Source organism: Contarinia nasturtii, unplaced genomic scaffold (genome assembly GCF_009176525.2).
Source record: "Contarinia nasturtii isolate CC-2019 unplaced genomic scaffold, AAFC_CNas_1.1 Cnas_scaffold_129, whole genome shotgun sequence".
In the NCBI taxonomy this organism is placed as follows: Eukaryota; Metazoa; Arthropoda; class Insecta; order Diptera; family Cecidomyiidae; genus Contarinia; species Contarinia nasturtii.
Genome location: NW_022197486.1, coordinates 2,870,364 through 2,894,612, shown reverse-complemented (window position 1 = coordinate 2,894,612; position 24,249 = coordinate 2,870,364). Strand labels below are relative to the sequence as shown.

At 32.4% G+C, this 24,249-nt stretch overlaps 4 protein-coding genes across 13 annotated transcripts in view; 2 read left to right on the top strand and 2 right to left on the bottom strand.

The window, feature by feature from the left end:
* Nucleotides 1–126: 126 nt before the first annotated feature.
* LOC116348117 lies at nucleotides 127–4,945 on the bottom strand. 4 transcript variants are annotated; one of them, XM_031778994.1, is made up of 6 exons: nucleotides 4,890–4,945; nucleotides 1,129–1,266; nucleotides 1,025–1,058; nucleotides 816–946; nucleotides 386–722; nucleotides 127–284 (listed from the first exon to the last, which is right to left on the bottom strand). In XM_031778994.1, exons 2-5 carry the CDS (start codon nucleotides 1,190–1,192, stop codon nucleotides 508–510), a joined length of 444 nt encoding a protein of 147 aa, XP_031634854.1. In that variant the 5' UTR covers nucleotides 1,193–1,266; nucleotides 4,890–4,945; the 3' UTR covers nucleotides 127–284; nucleotides 386–507. The 4 variants fall into 4 exon arrangements, with proteins under 4 accessions (XP_031634854.1, XP_031634867.1, XP_031634848.1 ...); XM_031779007.1 differs by having other exon boundaries at nucleotides 127–314; nucleotides 4,561–4,936; XM_031778988.1 differs by having other exon boundaries at nucleotides 4,561–4,936.
* Nucleotides 4,946–7,275: 2,330 nt separating this feature from the next.
* LOC116348096 lies at nucleotides 7,276–8,892 on the top strand. The gene is made up of 3 exons (XM_031778966.1): nucleotides 7,276–7,530; nucleotides 7,598–7,775; nucleotides 7,888–8,892. Exons 1-3 carry the CDS (start codon nucleotides 7,483–7,485, stop codon nucleotides 8,727–8,729), a joined length of 1,068 nt encoding a protein of 355 aa, XP_031634826.1. The 5' UTR covers nucleotides 7,276–7,482; the 3' UTR covers nucleotides 8,730–8,892.
* Nucleotides 8,893–9,889: 997 nt separating this feature from the next.
* Nucleotides 9,890–10,900, top strand: LOC116348106 (fibrillin-1-like). The gene is made up of 3 exons (XM_031778977.1): nucleotides 9,890–10,019; nucleotides 10,191–10,399; nucleotides 10,464–10,900. Exons 1-3 carry the CDS (start codon nucleotides 9,970–9,972, stop codon nucleotides 10,769–10,771), a joined length of 567 nt encoding a protein of 188 aa, XP_031634837.1. The 5' UTR covers nucleotides 9,890–9,969; the 3' UTR covers nucleotides 10,772–10,900.
* Nucleotides 10,901–12,588: 1,688 nt separating this feature from the next.
* The window catches only part of LOC116346021 (transcription factor AP-2-epsilon), a 31,478-nt gene continuing 19,817 nt past the window's right edge, over nucleotides 12,589–24,249 (bottom strand). Inside the window, exons 1-12 of one of the 7 annotated variants that reach the window (XM_031775929.1) lie at nucleotides 20,831–20,956; nucleotides 20,404–20,569; nucleotides 20,018–20,166; nucleotides 19,833–19,928; nucleotides 17,770–17,971; nucleotides 16,263–16,313; nucleotides 15,618–15,807; nucleotides 15,432–15,550; nucleotides 15,215–15,360; nucleotides 14,958–15,125; nucleotides 14,808–14,865; nucleotides 12,589–14,728 (exon numbers count right to left, since the gene is read on the bottom strand). In XM_031775929.1, the coding sequence (XP_031631789.1) occupies nucleotides 14,634–14,728; nucleotides 14,808–14,865; nucleotides 14,958–15,125; nucleotides 15,215–15,360; nucleotides 15,432–15,550; nucleotides 15,618–15,807; nucleotides 16,263–16,313; nucleotides 17,770–17,971; nucleotides 19,833–19,928; nucleotides 20,018–20,166; nucleotides 20,404–20,569; nucleotides 20,831–20,875 (1,485 nt within the window). In that variant the 5' untranslated portion in view covers nucleotides 20,876–20,956 and the 3' untranslated portion in view covers nucleotides 12,589–14,633. Of the gene's footprint in view, nucleotides 14,866–14,957; nucleotides 15,126–15,214; nucleotides 15,361–15,431; nucleotides 15,551–15,617; nucleotides 15,808–16,262; nucleotides 16,314–17,769; nucleotides 17,972–19,832; nucleotides 19,929–20,017; nucleotides 20,167–20,403; nucleotides 20,570–20,830; nucleotides 20,958–24,249 lie in introns of those variants that run through there. The other 6 variants (XM_031775923.1, XM_031775935.1, XM_031775941.1 and 3 more) reach the window with 6 other exon arrangements.

Genomic DNA, 24,249 nt, shown 5'->3' with positions numbered 1-24,249 from the left:
TGTATCGATCATCTCGGGGAATATTTTGAAAAACAATAAAACCATTTTCGACAAAAAACAACTGTGTTATATATGTTTTTAAAAAAAATTATGGAGCAACCCTCGTATATCCATGCTTTTCGCTTCTTTTCTTTTTCATTCAGAAAAAAATAAAACTATTTGATTAAAGCTATGTGATACCTATGTTTATTTGTTTGGTTTGTTGATTTTCATGATTAAGATTAATCGTCCAAATTGAAGCGTCCACTCGTGCGTCCCTTGTGATTTTGATGGTTGCGATTGACCTAAAAGTACAAAAGTAAATGTGTTTTGCACTTAAAGGTGTTTGCAACGTTTTTATATAGTTTTCTATATAAAAAAATAAACAAATCCATCAAATACATACATGGATAACTCATGTATTGAGTTGGCACTTCTGAGTTGGATGGTTAAGCGAAGAAATTATACTTGTAGAAAATGTATTCTCAACGAATTTACGGCGATCAATTATAGCTGAAAAAAGAGAATCTAATGCAATCGGAATATTGCAGTTACTAACACTGCCGAAAGCGCAAACAAGGAAAATTGTTGAGTTTTTATTGAAGCCGTGTTACATAAGTCGTTCGTGCAAGAGCAAAAATAGTTTTGAACTTCAAACGTGCCCGACTTTTTTAAGCATCCCTTATTATCATTGTCCGAAACCAAATATCCACAATCCCGTACTACGCGTATTTTTCCGAAAACTATTAAATACAGGAGAAAGAAAAATGATAGCCAACACATAAAACTCGCTGGTCTTTTTTTTATCAATTTGATTTTGGATCGGTTAAATTTACTTTTTTGAGTAGTCTTTCTGCAAAGAACTGGTTCTACATTTGGCAGATGTTCCAGGCGAGTTTTTAAGCTACAATTTACTTTTCCCAATGAATACGGATCAAAGGGATCACCACATCTTGGATCAAATTCACTTGAATTATAAAGAAAATAGTATTGAATACCAAATGATGATGAAAACAAGCTTATAAGCTTGGAAATGATAACAAACCTGTTACATTGATAACATTCGATTGCAGTTGTGGCTGTAATTTGAAAATATTTCCAAATTAAGCATTTTTTCTGTATAATATAAATTGTGAATAAAAGAAATACCTCCAAATAAACACACTAATGAAATAAGGAAAAAACATATTTTCATCGCTTCCAGAGATCGCATTTTTATAACTCGAAATTTCGATAAATTTTTAGAATTTGTTACAATATCCGTTTGTAAAGCAGTCAATATTTAATCTGAAAAAAGATAAAAAAAACAATTATAATGAAATCAACTTCACGTTGGCTTCGATATATGTCTCTGATGTCAGAAGTTAACTAAAATTTAAAGCAATTGACCAATCTCACCACAAATGATAAAAATTCAATGTTAAAACGAAATTGTGAAGCAGAGAAATTAAATCTAAGTGTTTATTTATTTAGTTGGTGACATCAGCACCCAAGGAAACTCTGAGCTCGACAAATATTCGAATCATCATCAAAAGTATTAAAAAATTCTGAAATATTTGATGAGTTGAAAATAAATCGAAACGACAAAAAAAATTGGACAAACATTTCTTGATTGTTTGACCATATAAAACAGTTCATATTGTTTCATTCAACTCAGTGCCATTGCACTCATAACTACTTCAATACTATTAAGTTGTAGAAAGCGATAAAGTGGCTGAGACTTTGGAGATGGGAACTGAAGAAGACCTATTATTTTTTTCATCAAGCTATTGACACAAATCAGTAATATCTAGGATATTATTTATAAATTTTTTATATTTACATCAAAGCTCATCGGCAAATGTTAAGTTTGAAAAAAATATTACCCATCGTAATATTTCGTATTAATTTAACTATTAATTAATTTTTAATAGTAATTTTAACTTTTGGCCATGGGGGGCGTAGTGACCGCTGCGAATTCGGCGACCCCATTCGGTCTATTTACCTTTACCGTGCAGCCTGGGATGGTGACTGAGTGTCATTCGGTCTACTGACCTGGTGGACCGTGTGGGTGACCGTTAGAATATCGTATGTGGTCGTAAGATTATTATTAAAAAGATGTGGTTTTTAACGGTTATCAGATGTTTACCATAGTATATCACTGATTCATACCTTTTTCCCACCAACAAATGTAGAAAAAATTGTATAAACTCAAAAGATTCAGCCAGTTTTGGCGCTGAATAAAGATTATTATTATTATTATTATTATTAATGAACAATTTTTATCAAAAGAAGGTGCGACATACATTTTAACACCAAGTTGCTAGGGGACATTCGTAGCAATTCTAGTAAGCTAGTTTTATTTACGTATTCGCTAATCGCTTACTAGTATTACTAGTGAGTACACTAGTGCTGCTAGTAGCTGCTAGTTTTTCTAGTGTTTTGAAATTACCTAGACGTATCGTATGATACATAAAAGAAACAACAGTAATGCTTAAGTCGCTTGTAAACGAACCAAGTGAATAGCGGAGACGCACGATAACGAAGTGAGTGTATTGCGGCAATGGATAATAACGTTCGTTGTCGCTATTCACTCACTTCGTTTTCGTGCGTCTCCGCTATTCACTTGGTTCGTTTGCAAGCGACTTACGCATGCTACAATATATTTTACATGCCTCAATTCATTTGCTTTGGACTATAATACGCTAGTGCTTGCTAGTCGCTGCTAGTTGCTGCTAGTTTCACTAGTTTTTCTAGTATGAATGTCCCCTAGCCAAGTTGCATGGAAGAATGGGAATATGAAATTAGAATTGATGAATATAAGGACGACCGTTGATTAATATGACATGAATAGTTGACGTCTCAATTAGACTTGTATGTACAATTGTACATGGCATGCGTATTGATTATTAAGCTTCTTGAAATTTTTGGTTATTTTACTTCCAATTGTAAATTAGCTTTATACAATACAAATATCTCAACACATAGATAAAAAATAGTTAGGCATGTGTTTGCATGAAAAAGAAGAAGAAAGAATTTTGATGTTAGATTGGTTGTTTGGTTATTGTTGTGTTGTTGAATAGCGAATGTGTATGACAGTAGCGCGGAAAAGCGTGCCGAGTGTGGTAAAATGAAGACATCGAGTGCATTTCAAATCGATTCAACCAAATGCATGCCACTTACCACAACAATGCCATTGTATATGTGTTCGTGTTTGATTGCAAAAATGTCGATGAAAATGGGTCACACATAAACAAAATAGCTGGCGAATCGTTGGAAACGACGAAAAAAAAGAACATGGAAAATCAAAAATATGCACGTCAAACAGTTTTTTTTTCTTTTGTGTATTGCAACCACCACGTGTTACATAAAGAAATCGATATATATGATCGATAAGCCCACTTTATGTTACATGTATTATGTCAATGAACAAAGATTATCTTACATTGACAAACATTGTTGGAAGTTTTTAAATAGAAAATGTATATGTCTAAATAGAATATGCAGCAATGTGTAAATTTGGTGGAGAAGTAAAACGCTCGGCCTTTTACTGTCTTCAATATAAGGAGAACAGTTTTTTTTTGTACAAAACCAAGGAATTTTCGAGTTACATGTTGATGATATTTGTATGACGTCAAAACATTACTGAAAATAAAAACTTTCCTCATGATGAAACAATGTTATGAACTGATTTTTTTTAGCAAGAGAAAGTGATACCATAGTGTCGTTTTTCTTGTTAGAAACCCTACTGTTCTCGACACCGAAAATATACTAATGGCAAAAAATCACGTGTGAATGAGAACGGCACATTCACAAAGCAAAGCTTCTTAATTTAATTTTCTAAATGGAACTTATGTTCAGTAAACAAAGGTGGCTTTCTATGCAATAATAAATGTATCGATGTCAATTGAATTAACCAAATTGTCTTCACATAGACGTCCCTACTATTTTAAATGCATTTTCCTCTATATCGGGGAAACTAATGTAACCGAAATGTTATACCTCAATGTCCTAATTTTCATTTTATGCAACGCTTGCAAAGATGTATTCAATTATGCTGCATATTTGGCCACGAAACAGGAAATTCAAACATGAAAGAATCTATATACCGCAGTGAAAAACGTTTACCTGCGACAGTGAAACAAAAACAAACGAACCTTTTCCACCTGAACACATTTGAAAGTAAATGTTGATTTAATTTCGTGAAAGTAACTAATTTCGTGGTTAGTAAAACATATGTTTGCAATGAACAGTTTCGACCATTGTTCAACAAACTGTCGAAAATGTGCACACTTCTCACGAAACGAGGATTACTTAATCGTAATTATTCAGTTTGTGTCCTGATAACACAAATTAATATATGCATGTACACCAAAAACAAAAAAACTATTTCAACAACGAAAATGTTCAATTAAATGTTTAGTTTCAAAATGTTTTTACTTAAATAATCAGGTAAAGTTATGCAACGAATGAAAATATCTGTGATATGAATTTAAAAAGCTTAAACAGGAAAGTTATTTCAATATTTCAACACTGGTGCAAGATCAATGACATCACTTTTTATTTTTCAAATAAATGCCAAAAAAACAACAATGCACTTACGAAAGAATTCAAAAAATGTGTATTTCATATGGTTCTTATTAGTAATGTCACTATTGAATATTCGAACGTATATGCAAGAGCATTACATAATAATTTAAAATAGACTATTCACTTAGCTATCTTCGTACTTCGTTCTCAATTCGCCGAGAGCGGAGTTTTCAGTTTAAACGTGTCTATTTCCGTTTCTTTTACCAATTCGGTATGATTAAATATCAAGCGATTCGTATTATTCGGATGTGCGTGTGTGTTTAGCATTGATTTATTTTAGAATTTAAAAAAATGGAAAACGATATGCGTGCAGCAAATTTTATTAAATTTAAAAAAGTAACCCTTAATTTTCTGTCCACCGTATGTATCTAAAAGCGAACTTACACATCAAAGGAGGAAAACAGAACTAATTTGAAGTAAAAAAGTGACTTGCATAGTTGGAATGCATGTACAATGTACATGCAGACATGGATAATATGAATGAAGGACAATTTTTCGTGTGTAACAATGTGCGCGTGTGGGTGTGTATGTGTGAGGGGGAGAATAAAAACAATTCGAAACATTACAAGTGAAAATGCGAGTGTATGTCAAAGTCGATATGCAAGTGGATAGAAAAGTGCTCTCACTGTATATTCAATACAAATGTAAAGGTACTTGCAAAAGCACGAGCTAATAATACAACAGGATTGATGCAGTTCGAAAGCGCCAAATGCGCTTCTCTGTATTTACTATCAAAATATATGTTGGATTGTGTGATTCACATACAAATGCAATGCAAATTGCGATTGTAGTTTTCATTTCATTGGTGCTTTAAATACATTCCCCTTCATTTTCAATCCCGACTATTTTAACGTTGCATTTTAGCGTTTAGCCTTTGCTATCACCATATCAGTGATATTTATCAATTCCATTGTTTTTTGCTGGCAATGAATGAATGAAACGACGAAAAATGCCAATTATCTTAAGTGATGTTGACAAGCAATCTATTTTACTACTGTGTCATGAAATTCCACATGCCCTAATTTTAAATCCAATTTCAGTGGGGTTTCGTTTTAGTAAACCATATTGATTGACTCTTCTGGGATTCGATGGTTATTCAACCTTGAGTCACGTGCATTCCATACTATCGCGCGCGATACATTGTTGCAATGCAGTAGTTTAAGTTTTAAGCACGTGTGTCTCGCGGGAAGCTTAATAGTTAGAAAAAGTTCTTGGTAAAAGCAATTTACTGTGCTTTATGGTCACTCGTTATCTAATATTCCTTATTTCTTAATGCGAAATGCTCGTTTCTTCGTACAACGTGAATACGATAATGTACAATAGCGGTGTGCCACACAGTCAAATAGAGTTACCTTTTGCTTACGTTTCACTTTTATAATCTATGACCGTATGAAATCAAGCACATTTCAAAATATACAGTATAAAATGTTCCAGTTTTTAGCTTTTGCTTTTTTTTCTTGAATTCATGGACACAATAATAGTAAGAGAGTATGATATTGTGGCACCAAAAAATGTCGGAAAAAAAACATTTTTTTTTTTCAAGATACAATTATATAAAATACTTTATTTTTTCTCTACTCATTGTGATAACGAGAAAAAAAATCAGTAAAATCTTCATTTTGGTGCAAAACATACTGAAAGCACCACGGAAATCCATTCGAACTTCAAAGATGCCAGACATTTTAAGTCAGTAATGTGCGAGCTACATTTTACAGGGGGGGGTGATTTTTCAAAAACTAAAAATTCTCTCATCTGAACAAAAATTTTTTTTTTTTTTTTTTTTTTTCTCTTCACTTTTTTTGCGGGAAAAAACCTCAGGAAATTGCGATTGTTTTGCGATGTTTTGGAAGTCACTTTTTGAGGCGAAAATCCCTAGCAAATCGGAAGAATTTTCTCACCCAAACAAAGTGAAGAGCTAAAAAAAAAAAAAAAAGGTCTTCACTTTTTTCGTGAAAAACCCTAGCAAATTCGAATAATTTTCGCGAAAAAATTTTTCTCATCCAAATCACAGGGGGGGGTAAACCCCCCCCTTCGCACATTACTGTTTTAAGTCATTTGGTCACTTGGAAACATATTCCGTCTCATATTATCTTACCTTTTTATGAAATAAAAGTTAATAATTTTTTAAATAAAAATTCATATGACATCAATCCAAGAATAAAGGATAAATGTTTGTCATTTGAATATCATTATAATGTGAAAATCTAGGGGGTAAACACATCTTCAAAATGTAGAATCCACTTAGTTTTGAAGAATATACTTCATTTCTTGAATACATTTTAATTCGGTGAATCTTCAAGCCAAAACCACGATTTCCGTGATAACGTGAATCCAAGATGGCGGCATACAAACGTATTGAACTACACAAAGTCGAAGAAATTCCGCACAAAAGAGAATAATAAATCTATACAAAGCGTGGCCTGCTAGTCGATTTTTGGCATAATATTTAAAAATTAGTGCTGTGTGCACTTGTGCACAGCGCACATGTATACATGTTATTTTGGATGTACATTGCGTATGTATTTTTGAAAATAGTAAAACGAAGAATATTTCAATATCGGCGATTCCATCACTATTCGGATATTATGAATACATGTGTCTACCCCCTAGGTGAAAATAGAATGCACATAAGACTGTTCTAAAATTCAAATGAATAAGAAAACATCTGCCATATTTGCATAAAAAGCGCGTGATAACCATCTTTTCTCGGAAATTTCATTGAATATCGTCATAAATTTCTGCCAAAATGATTTTTAAGATAAAGTGATAATATAACGTAATATAAATAGTGTAAAATGAGTAGAGCTGTTAATATATAAAATAACTGTAAACATCGATCGATCAGTGATTTTTATTGGGATAAATTTTTACAATTCGAAACAAAATAATAAGAGGGAACTGTTTCAATAAAAAAAAAGTAGAAATTAGTGAATAATGCTACGTATGTTTCTTGGAGCAATCTTCCTAACCGCAACTTTCGGGGTGAATAGATCGTCAAATTTTATCGTTACAAAAATATAAACAACAATTAACAGTTATCTCTTGCTAGATCAATCAATGTGTCATCAACAATGTAGGTCTAACTAAGGAAAGATTTCCTTCAGTTGTATATTCAAACAATATAGTAGGTGGTCCACTCGGTCATCACCTATGGAGATTCTGGTCAGACCAGGCCAATGCAATTGAAGGAGTCTTGACTAAAACTTTTAACTGCACGAAAATCAATGGTATTATCACATTAGTTGTATTATATGCAGCTTATGTGCATTTTCCAGTAAATTTGCGTTAAAAAAAGATTTTTTTTTATAAAATCTATTCTTATCTATATATTTGATCTAGTTGACGATCGCTTTCTCAAAACGGAGCCCCCCAAGTGTGGAAAAGCTGAATGGTTGCAAGATTTGTGGGCAATTGTAAGAAGCAACGATCTTATTGCAATGGATTTAGACATGATAAGAACCGTCAAATACATGGATGAACAAATTAATTATATGGTCAAACCAGAGAGGAACGTAAACGATAAAACAATCAAAAATATGGTCAAATCAAATAAGAATTTGGGCGATAAGGCATTGAATTGTTTGGTGAAATTAAATCAGAACTTGAATGATGAAACAGTCAAAAATTTACGTCAAATTTTATCTTACGGCACACAATTCAATTTACCTTTGGCGAAATCAGTTTTTAACGTGTATGGGTCACAAACTGTTTATCCAAGAGTTGGATCGGATCGTGAATTGAGCTATTATGGTTTATTGCATAAATATGAGAATCATCTTAAAATTCTGGACAGCGAACAACTTAAGAAACTCAACAACCTCGTGAAAACTGTTAAACCGAAAATGGTCGAAATTTATGAAAAAGTTCACACCATTTCTATAAATTCAAATGAAAATCTGAAGAAATTTCACACGGCAACTTTTGACATTTTTTTGGCCATGCGACGAATCGATGAAGGTAAAGATATCGCTGAAAGTTTGAACATAATAAGTGAATCCATTGAAGTTTGCAAAAAATTTATGAAAGTTCCATACTTGAAGACAATCAACAGTAACATCGATAAATTGAAGACACTCATCGATGAACTAGTTGCCGCACAACAAAATCTATTCCGTGATATTGAAGAAATTTTGAAAGTAGAGCCCAAAAAGTCAAAACTCAGCTTCTTCAAATTAAGATAATTGAAAGAATAAAGATCTTCCAAAGAAAAAAATGCTTCTGGATAATTTTGAAACAACAACAACCAAAAGTAATCTTTTTAAATGAAAAATATACACAAGAACTCAAAGTTGTATGGTTCAATTACTCTTTTACACAAGAATAAATGGTGCATTGTGAAGAAAATTCTTTCTTTCAGTTTTATCCAATGGATTTTTGGAAATATCTCTTATATTCGAGTGATGTTCAAAAGATTCTTCATTTTGGGAATTACCTGCCCTCAGAAATCTAGCTCTGATATATTCCAAACCTATCTCCCATATAAAATACTGGTTGCAGCGGTTTAGTATTTTTCAGATAGATTATACATAATTTACACACATACGCTTCCACTTCATTTTGCTTACGATTCTTACTTTTGGCGAAATTAACGCACACAATTTAATCATACGAAAGCAAACAATTGAGCTTGCACATTACCTAATTAAAGTTATATTAAAACTGTTGGGTGTCACGAATTATATCACAATTTCTAAAAAATATTGTGAATAAGACAACAAAATGACGCAATAGTATATTTAGTCACGTATTTAATTAGTAACACATGTTCTTGAGAATAAAATGGTCATACCGTCGTCCGGATTCTTATTTGTGTGTACTTTGAGTGTTTCGTCAGAGTCATTTCTCATACCATACACATTTTCCACCATTTTTCATTGCAACAGATAATTTGAATTCCATATAAAAGAGTAAACCGTTCTTCTATGTTTCACCGCGTAGGCCGTACGCAGTAGAAAAAAAGAATGAATCCCAAATATAGGGTCATATGTGATTTCATTAGATTTTTTTATATCATGGTTTGAATTGCACGTCTATTCAAAACAAAATAATAATAATAAGAGAGTTTGTTCCTTATTACTTTGCACATTATTTTCGTAACTTTGTTTATTTTTTTGCATGTGCTATTTTTTCGTATTTTAATGACAGCTGTGCAATCATTTGATCATTTAAAAGTTATCTAAAATTTCACCTAATAAATATTTGCAAATCCAATGACGACATTATACAAGGTTGTTTATTTTGATTTGCGTTATCAGTTATAAAAAGGCGATTTATCTTACGATTTAGTACTATATAAGGAGCTGATTTTGAGTGACAATCATCAGTTCATTTGACCGCTTCAGTGAATAAGGAAACATCAGGGAATAATTCTTTTTCCATTTTTTGAAAGACTATTATTTTTGGCATTCAGCTGACATAAGCATGTGGACATTTTTAATCACTTTAACTTTATGTGCTGGCTTGGGACAAGCGTAAGTGTTAATTTTTAATACTTTTTGGGAATTGAATTTAATGTTTAAAAAATCTATAAAATAGATTCCTTTTAAGTCACAATGCCAATGATTCAAGTGCCACAACTGAAACTATTGATTTGAGAAAATTAAATTTAATAAACTTTTTGGTCTTCTGAACCACTTAAAAAGTGCCCCTTCTTCTCAACCAGACGAATGTAAAACTCTACTAAGGGTACCAAATGCAGATTCCAGATCTAAAAATGGTGTTCAGAAAATCACCTTCACATGCAGAGAAGATTATGAACTTGAAAATGGACAAAAAACTCTTCAAGCACATTGTTCTGATGAACGTAAATGGGTTTGGGACTCAGATTCGTCTATTAAGAAATTTTGCAAACGTAAGCAGATATAACATTGTTTATTAAGTACCTAAATCAATTTTACAATTTGTTATATTTACAGCAATTTGCAGTCTACCTTGTGAAAACGGTGGCACATGTATTTCACCCAATAAATGTGCATGCGAAGTTGGATATACTGGAGAACAATGCGAAAACAGCATCATCAATTGTGATTTTCCAGTTTTAGAAAACACAAAGTTCTCAGCAGTTAACGATGGATTAGGAGTAAACGCGACGGTTGAATGTGACAAAGGATATACATTCGAAGATAAGAGTACTGAAAAGAACATTTTTTGCACGAGCGATCAATGGTTTTCATCTGAAACTGGCGAACCTGTTGATGATATCATTGAGAATGGTTGCAACTAATTCATGGCTTCTTACGGATGTTTGTGATGAATCTATATCGAACTTTTGATGAAAATGGTTTTGACCGAAATCCGATTAAGTTATCACTTTCAAACTACGAATTATATATTCAAGTGAGATAGAATTTTCTCATATATAGGTTGTTATTGAAATTATTGAGTTTAATTTTTCAATATTGAACTTAAAGCAATAATTTCGTTTCAAATAAATGCCATTAGCTCTTGCTTGTAACAAACAACTTTTTCACAAGCTTATTTTATTTTATATTTACCGCAAAAAAAATTACTGAAAATTATGCCAATCCAAACCCGTGTGGAAATAAAGTGACTGACTGACTGGTTAGCTGGAATCGACTGAAATTGAATTTTGTAAACGGAAGTCGTCTACCCAGTCGTCTATGTAGGTCATTTTAAACAGATGACTAATTTGGGACGTTTTTGTCTATAGCCAACTGCGATTGAAGTTGAATTAAGTTATATTTTTCTCTACTAGGATTGACTGAAAAATCAGAGAAATCAACTTAAAAAACCTTCAATCTCAGTTGGCTTAAGCCAAAAACGTCCCAAATTAGTTAACTGACTAGTCAGTCAGTAATTTTCCCACAAGGGAAGAGGATTGAAAAATAGCTTGAGCTACTTTTTGTATTTGAAGTGCATCAAAACTAAATACAATCGGCAAAATAAACAATTTAAAATTCACTTAAATATTCTAAGTTAACCCCATAGTCTTCATACGCTGTTTTGACATCTCCAAATACCCACCTGATGGTTGTATTGTGAACCACATTACTTCATATGTAAACAGTTTTCGCTTGGACTTGCACCTCAATATCGTACAATGCAATGTGGGCATAGTTCACTCGACAACTGTCAGAGGCAGCACTATGCCAGATTTGCGACGTCAAAATGTTAAAGTATGAGATGTATGGTTACCCCCATAAATTTAGCCCCGGCAGCCGGCAACCGACAAATCCTTTGATTCGCTAGTGATCGACGGTTCATCATTTTTTAAAACGTTTAAACGGAAATTTTTCCGATTTGCTAGGGATTTGTGCCTGATATATTGACCCAATCAATTAAAAAGCATCAATTTAAAATTGTCCGTCCGTTTAAAAGTCCAAAATATTCATTTCTTTAGTGATGTTTTATTCTGTGATGTCTGCAGCGATTGACAAAATGGTGGCTCTTCTGTTCTAAACAAAATAGATAATAAAAAAATATTTTATACGGTTTCTTTCAATAACAGCTGTGCAATCATTAAAAGTTCCCTATAATTTTAACTAGTAAACATTTGCAAAACCAATGACGACATTAAACGTATTGCTTGATGTATCACTTAATATATCATTAAGCTTTTGGCAAATTCGTATAGGAAACAGGTTTTTTTTCTGGAAATTACGTTTTTTCCCTTGTATGGGAATCTGAAAACAACTTGATTTTTACGTTGTAGTTTACTTTGATTAAAAAATTTCAGTTTGTGGCTCGTAAGATGTTCTTTGGCGATTCTGTTACTTCTACTATGAAGTATGGTTGCCACTAACTCATGGCATCTCGCGGATGTTTCTGATGAATTCAAATCAGACTTTTGATGAAAACGCTTTTCGACAAATTTGAAATAAAGCCGGATAAAATGACATTTTCGCAGTGAGTAAAAAAAATTCTCCAATAAACAAAAAAAACTGCAAATATTTTCACTGCCATAACGATCCTGGTAAATCATGAAAGTTAAAATAAAAAATGAAAGCAACATTTTGTTCTGTACTTAATTGCTTTTAATTGATATAATACCTACATTTGTATATCATAGAATTACAATGGATGTGAATGTGTGTGTGTGTGTGAGTGTATCGAATCTTAATATACAGAGTTGTTTTGTTTGTCGATTTTAAATGTAAATCTATACATAAATGCTATTTAAAGAACATAACTTGATTTGAAGTACATAATTTTGAAATCTTGTCATCGTCTTGTAATTGCCTATACGCTTGCGCTTCATTTTTTATTTGTTCTTGTTTTTAGAGAATTTATAATTTTATTTAAGGCGCAAATGTGTCCACGTTGATTACACACAATCGCACACAATTTTATCCTAATAAACTTATATCTTAATAATTTTTATTTTCATTATGTTTGTCCATACGAATGTGATTGATTGAATCGCTTTCGTGCAATATCATTAAATTTAATTATTTTATGCTAAAAAATGTTTTTTTTTGTTTATTTTGAAATTGTTGTTGCGGTTTTTGCTTCATGCAAATGCAGATGTATTGAAATTACCTGAAAACACGCGGCGATTGAATATTTTTGTTTTTTTTTTTTTTTATATTATTAGATCAAAACTATAATCTATTTGTATTAATGTCTCTATAGTTTTCTTTATATATTGTTGTTGCCATATAAAATAAGTTTTGTAACGATAGCCTCACAATCAGTCAAAATGGATTTAAACCAAAAACGGAATGTTTTTCACCCTCGCCCGTTGACAACTCTTTACTATACAAAATACAGCAAATGTTTGCATCACACGTTAGCAATGTTTTGAACCAAAATAACAATGGTTTTTTTGTCAATTCAATGATTTTTTTTCTCGGATATTTAAACTGAAATGTGTTTTATTGTTTTTTAATTTCCATATTCCGATTGTTGGAATTGTAAAACACATTGGATGTTTATGATAAGTTTAAAATTGACCGTGTGCCCATACTTGTTTTGAGTTTCAATGTTACCTCTTCAATAAATTATAAATAAATATCATTAAATTATCACAAAGTGTTGTTTACGTTTCTTCCTCGATATCGGCCGTTTCAAATGTAAATTTTGTACTTGTAATGTACCCAATTCATGCATTACAACGATGTTCTTCACTCAAATGAATCGCTCACGTATCACACAACTTTTGATTACGTTCGAAATTCTTTAAGTTGGAATGTCGAAAGAATTTTATTTATTTTTTTGCATTGTTTTTATGTGGTGGGGAAAGAATTTTAAATTAATCTCAACTATTGAAATGTCAACTTATTGATATCACAAGCGTCGCTCAAGATATTGCTGAACATTGAGAGTCAAAACTTCGATCGATTCAACAGTGTTCAGGTTTGATGTTCCAGACCAATTTAACAATGTCCTACTTCAGTTCCAATTCGTAAATGGTCTTTTGGGCGTTGAATCAACTACGAAGATAATAATCGTCCCCAAATTGAAATGCCTAAAAATAAAAACAAAGGAAAATGTCGTTCGCAAAATCAGCGGTAACAAATTTATCGTAATGAACAAATGCAGTTTCCATTGCACTTGAATTCTTCTTGTTTCAGCGATGAAATTACGTAATAGCTGACATTCAGCGACCATTCATTTTTGGATATCCTAACATTCAGGGCACCAATGAATCTTCTATATTGTGGCAGCAAATGTTAAGACAAAAGTTAAGTATGTCTGGCATTGTAGAAGCACGTCGCTGTAGTCGAAATACTAAGATATCCAAATAGGAATGTTTGAAAATTAGTAAAACACTTAAATTAGTAAAACTATTTCTTATTTGCTTATCTATTTTGTCGCAATTGGGAATGCGATAATAATTTTTTTTTGTTCTCTTATTTCTACTATTTGGACACATTTGTCCCATTGACAGATATATTGTTACAGCAAATGAATTTGAATTCGAAGATGCTTGAATAATGAAAGCACTTTTTCTTCGTCATGTATATCGTCAAATGGCATTGAAAATGAATTGCATGTGGGAAGTGGGAGAGCACAGGAAGGAGGGGGGTTCAAGATCATGTTAAGATGGCTGCTGTTTGTTGCTGCTGTTGCATCTCTCTGTATGTGTGTGTGTCTGTGTGTCACATTCGAGGATATGTCCACAATTAAAACTCTTTATGAAATGGCTTTCGATGATTCTCAATGTTCTTCTCACGTATGTTCGGTATGCTGTCGCACGCTTTCTGTTCGCAACGCTTTTCTTAAAAACAAATTTGCAAAATATCATCACTTTTTGTCGTTGTCCATTTTGTTTTTATCGATTGAAGATGAAACCATACCTCCGCCATTTGTAGCGTACATTTTGTCCACAATTTTCAGCGACTCATTCAAGAAATTCTAATTGAAATAAGAAAAAAGTAAATATTTATATTTTCGAACGTGACTCTTCTTCATGAATATGAACAAAAAAAAATGCTAATATTAGTTACCTGGATCGCTGTCAGGGCAGCCACAATGGCTGGTGAACCAAAACCATGTGATATTAACGAAAAATGGGTGAGATGCCGTTGTATCGATGGATCCAAGATGTGCTGTGGACGCGTATTGCAAAGTGGTGATCGATCTTGATTCAATAAATCCATCAGTTCTTTTGTAACCTGAATTAAATCAAATCAAAAAACAACAATCCAATTATAATACATATAGATTCGTTTCAAAATAAAATCGAAAAAAAGGTGTCACCTACTTGTTTTGTATTCAAAAGTAATTCTTTTCGTCGATATGTCTCTTGGGGTTCGGTGTGTTGGCGAAGTAAATATTCAGCAACTTGCCTTGATGGAAATTCCGTTTCGCACACATAACCAAAGTCTCGTGCCAAATGAATGGCTTCGCCTAAATCATGACAGACACTCAATTTAATAAAATTCAATTGCAATTCAAATTGTTTTTTAATTGATATTTACCTTCAACCAATGATGTGAGTAATGTCACATTTGCCGCTTTACGACGTCCGGCGGGTAAATTTAGGCCAATTTTTTCTAATTTTTCACGTAACAAACGACCGCCATTTTTACTTTTGGCACTGTAATCGACCAAACGAATGTTAATGCTTGATTTGAACAAATAAAGAAAAATGTCTCAATACATACCGTCGCAGTACGCCACCTAATAATGATGCATTCAAACATTCCGGTGGTGAAAGCCTTCTCTGAACTTCAGCTATTGTTACTTTGTATTTTGATGTGCTTGACAGTAGGCTCAGTCGACCCGGTACCGAACAAAATACATCGCTCGGTGATCCCACACTTAGATTATTTGGTTCTTTTCCACTTTTCATTGCTGTTTCAAAAGTTGATCAGATATTATTAGTTAATTGGTTTGAGTTCTTATCGCTTTGTTTTTGTTTTTTGTTGTTATAGTTATAATATCAATTTTGATGATCATATAAAAACGGTCAAACAACGTGACAATAGAAAATGTGATTTTCGAACGTGCACAATCGAATTGAATTGATGTGATTGCAAAAAATGCATAAATTAATTTTAGCAACATAAATTGTACTACATGCCGCGATTATCTACAGTATATAAATATATTTGATTTCATCGCATGAATCTATGTAAATGAATGATTTGTCCCTGTTGCGTGAATGATAAAATAAGCAATGGAGATATATTCGCAATGAACAAAAGGCAAAAGAAAAAAAAAACACTACTATATTCAATATTTTGTTGATATAATTAATAAGTTAAATGAGAGAGAAAAAATGAAACAGAAAGTTTTGGGATATTTACAATTCGTACAGATGTTTGAATGATACGCCCGATTTGCATCCGTAAAAACATCTACGTGGAAACATTGAAGAGGAAATAACAGACAGAAAAAAAATAGTAATATCAAGATGAATAAATATTTTACATTTTTTATCATGTGTGTGTGTTTTTTATAAATCACTAAAGTCATAATAAAAAAAATAGATTTTTTGTTGCTCAAAATGTGTCCTGATCGTTTTTTTTGTGTATTTTTGTCGGATTACTTATTCTTTCTCTTCGGGAAATTTCTTTGGCAAAATTAATCCAAAAACATGTTGGAAATTGGAAGAGAGTACTACGTAGAATATCTAATTACAGGATCTTTATTCAGTGGATTGGTCTATTTCAATTTCGAAAAAAAGGTGCAAAGACGAACAAAGACAAGGACAGAAAATTATATTCCCAAATTGAATATATATATATAGGTAATATACGGTAATATACATGTCATCGGGTGTTAGAGAAATGAATTCATTCAGTTTCATTTGAGAGAATAAAACTTATAGTGCCTATAAATATACTTATGTTCTCCAATTTCACTGATTTGGTAGAAGGCATATTGTGTTTGTATTTTTTTTCTGTGATTTCAACATATGAAACGAGGTCCCGAGAAATAATAAAATATGGTTATTCGTGTGTATTTGAAGTTTTAACGCAACGTATCACGTCGAGTTCATTCATGGTGGCACTGTTTTAAGGGTGTTAATCATACACAATTTTACTACTTATTTTATGTTATTGTGTTGATGGTTTGTTTGCCGCCTCTACAACATTTTCAACGCTTTCTCAAACATCATACTTTTGTTTGTCGTTGTTTTTCTTCTTCAATTCAACAATACAATCACAATCGTTTCTAAGTACTTCTATGCACACCTCTTCATCTTTCGGTTCAATTCTTTACGCTAAAAATCGAAGAATTCAGATTTTTTTTTCGTGAATTAGTTTAATTTCGGATTGAACATAACTTCTGAATTCGATAAAATAATTGATTTTTTTTTTTCGTATTTTGATAATTTTGATTAGAAAGCGAAATATGAATGAATTTACTGATAGTATGAAGGAAACGGGACAATATTGCATTGAAAGCGCTACATGTTTGCAGTGCTATTGTGTAAATACTCTTATCTCTTATGTTAAACCCTTTAACCATTATGGGCTTCAACACAATTTTGGAGTCTATGTTGTACGGTTCGTATCTATAGGATAAACATTCCATTCATAGCATCGTGCATTTTTGTTGTTTGCTATTCCACATTTTTGAATTACCGAATCTCTTTCAATTTTCGACGGCGCGTCAAGAAACAACAAATGCCATTATACCCTTTAGCACAACGCCGGCAAAAGAATTTACCGAAGTAAACATAGATTTTTACACGAGTTGCACGATTTTCGTATGTCAACCATAAATTCGTTTGCAGCGATAAACATCGAATATGAAATGACTTCAAAAAACACAAATATTCAAATGTTGGACACATGATTTACTCACTTTTCAAAAGAGGTAGGTCTGACATAAAACCGGAATTTTCATCCATACCGGTATTTTGGCCATCATCAACAGCACTTTGTAACGCTTGATGCAGCGCTAATGGATCATGTTCATGCAAACGATTTGCAGGATTTCCAACACCAATTGTACTGCTATAATCACCACGACGATCTGTGTACGGGAATCCATGTGAAAGTTGCGTCTGTCAAAAATAAAAATCGAAAAACATTAATCTCTTAATTATATAAGATGTACGGAAAGAGTTTACAATTAAAAAAAAAACAAAGAGCAAACAATTCACAACAATGAATTGATGAAAATGGTGACAATATTTTTTGGTTGCCACCGACATTTTTTTAAAACCTTATTTTTCTTCTACCAAAAATGTATCTTGGTATGCTTGAATAAATATGCAAAAGGTTGACATTTTTTGAGTTCCAAACTTCAAGATAAAACCCTTTTTGATCCTTTTTGAACATAATGATGAAATATGTGATACGTTCAAATTTACGGTTAAAAAAAATCAATATCATGAGTCACTTTAAAAAAAAACTAATATAACATGTACATTTATCATCAGAAATGAAGTAAAAATTGTCTTGAATGTGAAATCTCGAGACTTTCAAACATCTCATATTGATTTCATAGATTTTGTCAGTGAAGACTTCTCTTTAGAGTGGCGTATCGACAGGCCGCTGATATCATCTTATTTACAGCAGCGATTGTATACTAAATTTCGATACATTCCAATCGCTCTTCTAAATTCTGTCATAATTTTCATAACATAAAAGAATTTCAATTGTTCGTTGATTTTCAGCTATAATGTAGAGCATGTTTTAGCAAAAACAGAAAAAAAATCGCAAGAACCCAAGTTACGACGGAATTTTTTCTCCTTCCAATGGACCAGTTAATCAAATTCTAACGCAACAAATATTGAACATCGTTTTAATTTACTTCCATTGACTTGAAGAATTTAAAGAACAATTTGAATTATTGGATTTCTTTAACATCGAATATGGAATATATGTATTTAGTTTTACAAATCTATTTTCGTATGAATTTCGTAGAGGAAAAAGAAGAAGAAAGAAAATTAATAACGAACAAGATATTATTCAATTTGAGACATAATTTTCGATAGCGGAAAAAAATCGCAATCAATCGAAAGAATGCAGGCAATATATAAATGTGGATGCGATGTGTGAGCAGATTCAATGAAGTTAAAGAGCGAAAAACATTTTGAAAAATGATTAAAATAACAAACAGCACATGGCAAAGAAGCGTAACGCTTAAACATTACAATTAAGTGGGCATTGAAAATGTGACGCATCTTCTGGAATCAGCGAGATATGTGATGCGAATTGGTTTTTGTGCACGACAAATATTCCATTGGCCAATGAATGCAAATCGTTACGAAGATACGAGAAACCGGCACATTTCCCATAACACATTCATAATAATAAAATTTTATTCGAATTTAAAGCACTGAAATAAAAATGGCCATAACAATTGCGCACAGCTACAGACACACCATCAACAGGATATATGATGACGGATTTGTGAGTGCACAAAAACGAATGAAGTGCAATTATTTTAAAACCTTGTTCTCTTCGATACATGTGGTTGGCCGGCAATCGTTCCATTAAAAAAACTTTTTACTTAAGAATCGTGTGCTCAGTTCATTTGGTTTCGTTTCCAATTTCATCATGAATGTATACACCGATCACAACATTTTATTTGTATTGTTACCACCATGATGTGTATGTAGTGATGATTATTTTAAATTTACGATGCAATTTATTACGTTTAATTAGCAAATAAATGATTGAACATAGGTCGCTGATTTATGCTCACTGCCAATCGTTGCCATTACAATTCACTCTAAGTTTTTCCTCACTCTCCGATGCGAACATCGACGTTCTAGGATTTTACTAATAATTCGTTTCCACAAAATGTTATTGACGTCAATTTATTTCAAAACATTGGAAATAGTCGAATGACCGAACGCCAATGATGTGGACATTGTGATATCTAATCGAATAAAAATTAAAATAGATATAACTTACCACATGACCCTGAAGCTCAGCTTCACGATGGGTTCGATGGATTCCTAACTGTTCTTGTGTCGGCCGCAATCCAGTTAATTGATTATAATGTTGATACTTGATGATTAAATGAGAGAAAATGTCAGCATCACCAAAAACGAAATGTAAAACAATTTTCTAACAATTCAATGAATTTTTGTACTTACCACATGACCGTATGGATCGGCAGCGCCTAAATATTCTATACCATGTGTTGAATGATTTTGTTGTTGTGGAGGACTTTGCGTTGTATGATGAAATGGTGGCGGAAAGTATGGTGGCTGAAAATCTGATTGCAATGCAGGATGATGCATGTCTGAAATGACATATTAATTTCATTGTTTGACACAAAACGGTATTACAACTAATTAACACGTTATTTACAACTAATTAAAAATCACAATTTTTCAAAAAGTAAATATAATCTCTTCACTCTTGTATCGAAGCATCAAATATCATTTACTGAATTTCATTGGCAATATGACTTTGACAAAGGGTGGAGAATAATCGAATTGTTTTCAATCACAAAAAAAAAACATCTCATTCGACTTACCAATCGATGGAGATGGTCCATGTGTATTTGCATGTGCGCCGCTACTTCCATTTCCGCCACTATGACTTGTTGCAACTGTTCGACCACTATTTCCGTGGCCTGTATGAGTGTTATAAACGGGACTGGCACTTGACAAACCGATTCCACTATGACTCGTCAAACGCTCCTAATTTTTCAACGAAACACAATACCATTAATTCGTTGCAAAAAAACATTTATATATGATGGTTCAAAAACTACTTAAAACACATAAAAGATTCACACGAACAACAAACACGGATCAAATTTGTAAACTGAACTCTTGATATTTGTTGATGGTTTTTTTTTTCGACAAAAAACTTGAAACTCTTCAGGTATACAAAAATGTCGTTGAAAAAATGTTTGTTATCAAAAGCGTCGATAGTGTGGTGCCCAACATTTATTTTACCTGTGCCTCAATAACTGAAGACATATCCACATAAGCCAATGCCATGATTAGAGAGATTTGAATGATTTTTGAAAGATGAACAAAAACTATGATTGCATTTGACAAAAATATATCGCACTCATTACTTAAACCAAGAACACACAACAGTTTGAAAAATGATCAAAGTCTCAATGGAAGTTTGGTGTTTCCCTGTTTCAACACACAATATCACAATTTTTTATATTCAACGATTTCTGAATTATTATTTTTTTGCAATCCAAATCTTCAAATATAATGCACAAAATCATTCACTTTCAAACTATAATAATTGTTAAATTGGTGTGATTTAAAAATGCCATATTTTATTTCGAGTTAAAATTGAATTCGTTCTTTCAAAACAATAAACACACAGACACAAATAATAGATTCAAAATTGAAACTGATCGATTTCCAAAAGCAAAAAATGTTTGTTTTGTTTCTTTTTGGTAAAACACAAATAAAAAATCAAATAAAATTTAAATCAAAATTGAACGAATTGTATTATCGGCACAAGATGCGCACGTAAATCGGACGCACATCTATAAGATGTTAAACATTCTCGTTTCGTTTTTTTTTTTCATTACGCGTCAAATGTTGAACATAAACTAAACGCTTTGTATCGTTTGGGTACACAGTAGCCGGGCTCTCTTGTGTTGTGTGCTGAAAGAATGGCAGGAGAGAGAAACTCAGTGTGGTTGAAATAATGCGAGAAGAAGTAACATACGCATAAGCGTAGTCTGGATTACACATACATGACTATATGCCGCCAACTTCCACTCGATAATTTGACGAGTTTAAAGTGAAGCCCGTGCAGCGGCGGCATCAGCAGCAGCAGAAGAAAAGCATTTGAAAAAAGTTTCAGCATCAATAGCAACAGCACCAACAACAACAACAACAACATTGATGAACATGTCTACGATCCGTTTGTTATTTCTTAGCCGAAAAATATGCTGTCAATATTTATTATGAAATTCCAACCAGTTCGAATGACTTTTTCTTTTAATTTCCAGGGGACAACGCGAACGAAACGCTTTTTCTCTATTCCTTTATTTCCTGACATTATTTTGAGATTGAATTTTACTGCAAGTATTTTTTTAGATAGAACCAGTTTAATTTTTCGTGAAATTCCAGCACAATTTTCCAATCAATGGAATTGTTGAACCATTTTGACTTTGCGATGACTAAACAACTGGTTCATGGTATTTAAATTGAAACGTTATGTTAGTGAGTAAGAAACAACGTTTTTTATAAGTCACAACGTGATTATGAAGTAGTGTCAGACGAAACAAATATTGATTTGTAATTACTATCCGATAACGGTAATAGTTATAATTACAAAATATGAATAAGCGCATTAGTATATTTGAACTATGCAAAAGAAATTAACTCATCACAAAAAAAAGAATATTAAGTTTCGGAAGTAATCATTTGTCCCGTAACATCCCTTTTTGTTCGGAGAGTCAACTGAAAATCATTCTTCAACTGAATGAAAACAAATGCGATGTATAGAATTTGGCAAGAAAATAAATAACATCAACAAACTTTGAATGTAAACAGCGCATAACAGTCATATGCGTATGCAGTGTGTATTTAATTTATCAATTGCATAAATATTTGAAACAATTATGTATAATTATTTGTATTAGTGTTACGGTTAATTTTTTTTTTCTCATTGACATGATCTACCGTGATTGATGAATCTCTTTGGTTAACACACTTTGCCTTTGCCAACGAGTGTCAGTTGCTCAATTCAAGTAATGAATGAAATTATTCAATTTCCTGAATACATTCATTGAAACGAAAACGCACATATATCATTTATTGATTTGAAAATGAAGACAATTCCATTGAAGGACTTATTTCTGCATATACCATTTTTTTACATAATAATGAGTATAATGTCACAGAATGAGGACACAATCACGGTGTGTGTGCCTTCAATCTGTTTTTGAATGCTATTGCGATATGGACAAATCACAAAACTATACGTATCAATATTGATCGACAGTAGTTTCTCTCGATATACTTTCCTTTGACATATCTCTGTGTGATAACACGAAAACGTCGTAATAAAACTGAATCATACAGGTAGAAATTGGCCAATTTCGAGATGGCTATGTCATCAATTTGTTTCTGATTGTTTTAATGGGATGAAAAGAAAGCGTGTGAGAAATTCATGTCGCAAGGTACTCACACACGCACACAATTATTTCAAATCATCTATATCTATCGAAACGATTTTGTTTCTCTCTCTCTCTCTCTCTCTCTTTCTCTCATCTTACAGCACAGATTTGATCTTTAATTAATAGCAAATTATTACGAGCAAATTTTTTGGCACCCAAATCGATGCCTATACAAAGCAAAACGTCAATGGGCTGGATGAGATTATTTCTTTCATTTGATCTAAATGCCGATCTGTCTATAGAGTCTTGCTGATATGATTGTATGGATTTGTTTTCTTCATATCTTCTCTCTCTCACTCTCTCTCTCTCTCTTCATTTTTATACGGCAAATGCTTCTGCTGTTGGATGTGATCGAAATTTAATCGGTAAATTTGACACCATACATTGAAAATGGAGTACTTAATATCTTTTATTTGAATCGTTGCGGCGAAAGAGTAGCTCTTATTTTTCTCCAAATAATACTGCAACATAAATTTTTTTATGAATAGTTTATTTGTTGTATTACAACAAATAAACCGTGTGAAAAAAACTTCATGTTGCAGTATTATTTGGAGAAAAATAAGAGCTACTCTTTCGCCGCAACGATTCATTTGTTTGTCTGTTGTTGTTTGTGAATTGTGAAAGAAGCAAATGAGTCAGTTTGCATTTGTAGAGTAGAAAAAAACATGTACCCGCAAACGAATTGATTTTACACATATATCTTTTTTTTTTCTTTGCTCATATTGACAATCGACGATTAATTTTGGCTTTTTAATGCTTCAAATAGTTTACATTGTTCTTGCTTAATAGTTTTCCGAATGAGAAAAATTTCGGTCAAAATAGATTACTGGCGAAAGATAAAAGGGAAAAATCATCATCGGCCCATCATTTCTGTATGCATTCGATGAATTTTTATTTGAATAACAAATAAGATATTAGAAGAAAAGGCATTTTTATTATACGATCGAAGCGAAAAAAAAAACTCATTAAATCATACCGTTGGTAATACCCAAGTATATATGTACATAGTGTATGTTGAACATGAGTTTTCGTTTGTACGCCTCGCGCACCTATTTCGTCTGATCTCACTCGCGCAATGTGATTACCATCGACATATCGAAAGAAATCGATCCATTTCTTCTTCTTACGTCGTCGTTCAAATGGATGTTCGTTCGTTCGTTCGTTCGTAGTAAAAATCTTTAAATCACTTCGGTAATCGTGACGCAAAAATAACGATAA

Coding starts and splice junctions, on each gene's coding strand:
- LOC116348117 (XM_031778994.1), bottom strand. CDS start 1,192: ATGCGATCTCTGGAAGCGATGAAAATATGTTTTTTCCTTATTTCATTA. Junction 1,059..1,128: donor ATTAGTGTGTTTATTTGGAG/GTATTTCTTTTA, acceptor TTCAAATTACAG/CCACAACTGCAATCGAATGT. Junction 947..1,024: donor GAATGTTATCAATGTAACAG/GTTTGTTATCAT, acceptor TTATAATTCAAG/TGAATTTGATCCAAGATGTG.
- LOC116348106 (XM_031778977.1), top strand. CDS start 9,970: ATGTGGACATTTTTAATCACTTTAACTTTATGTGCTGGCTTGGGACAA. Junction 10,020..10,190: donor TGTGCTGGCTTGGGACAAGC/GTAAGTGTTAAT, acceptor CCACTTAAAAAG/TGCCCCTTCTTCTCAACCAG. Junction 10,400..10,463: donor TATTAAGAAATTTTGCAAAC/GTAAGCAGATAT, acceptor TTATATTTACAG/CAATTTGCAGTCTACCTTGT.
- LOC116348096 (XM_031778966.1), top strand. CDS start 7,483: ATGCTACGTATGTTTCTTGGAGCAATCTTCCTAACCGCAACTTTCGGG. Junction 7,531..7,597: donor TCCTAACCGCAACTTTCGGG/GTGAATAGATCG, acceptor ATCTCTTGCTAG/ATCAATCAATGTGTCATCAA. Junction 7,776..7,887: donor TAACTGCACGAAAATCAATG/GTATTATCACAT, acceptor TATTTGATCTAG/TTGACGATCGCTTTCTCAAA.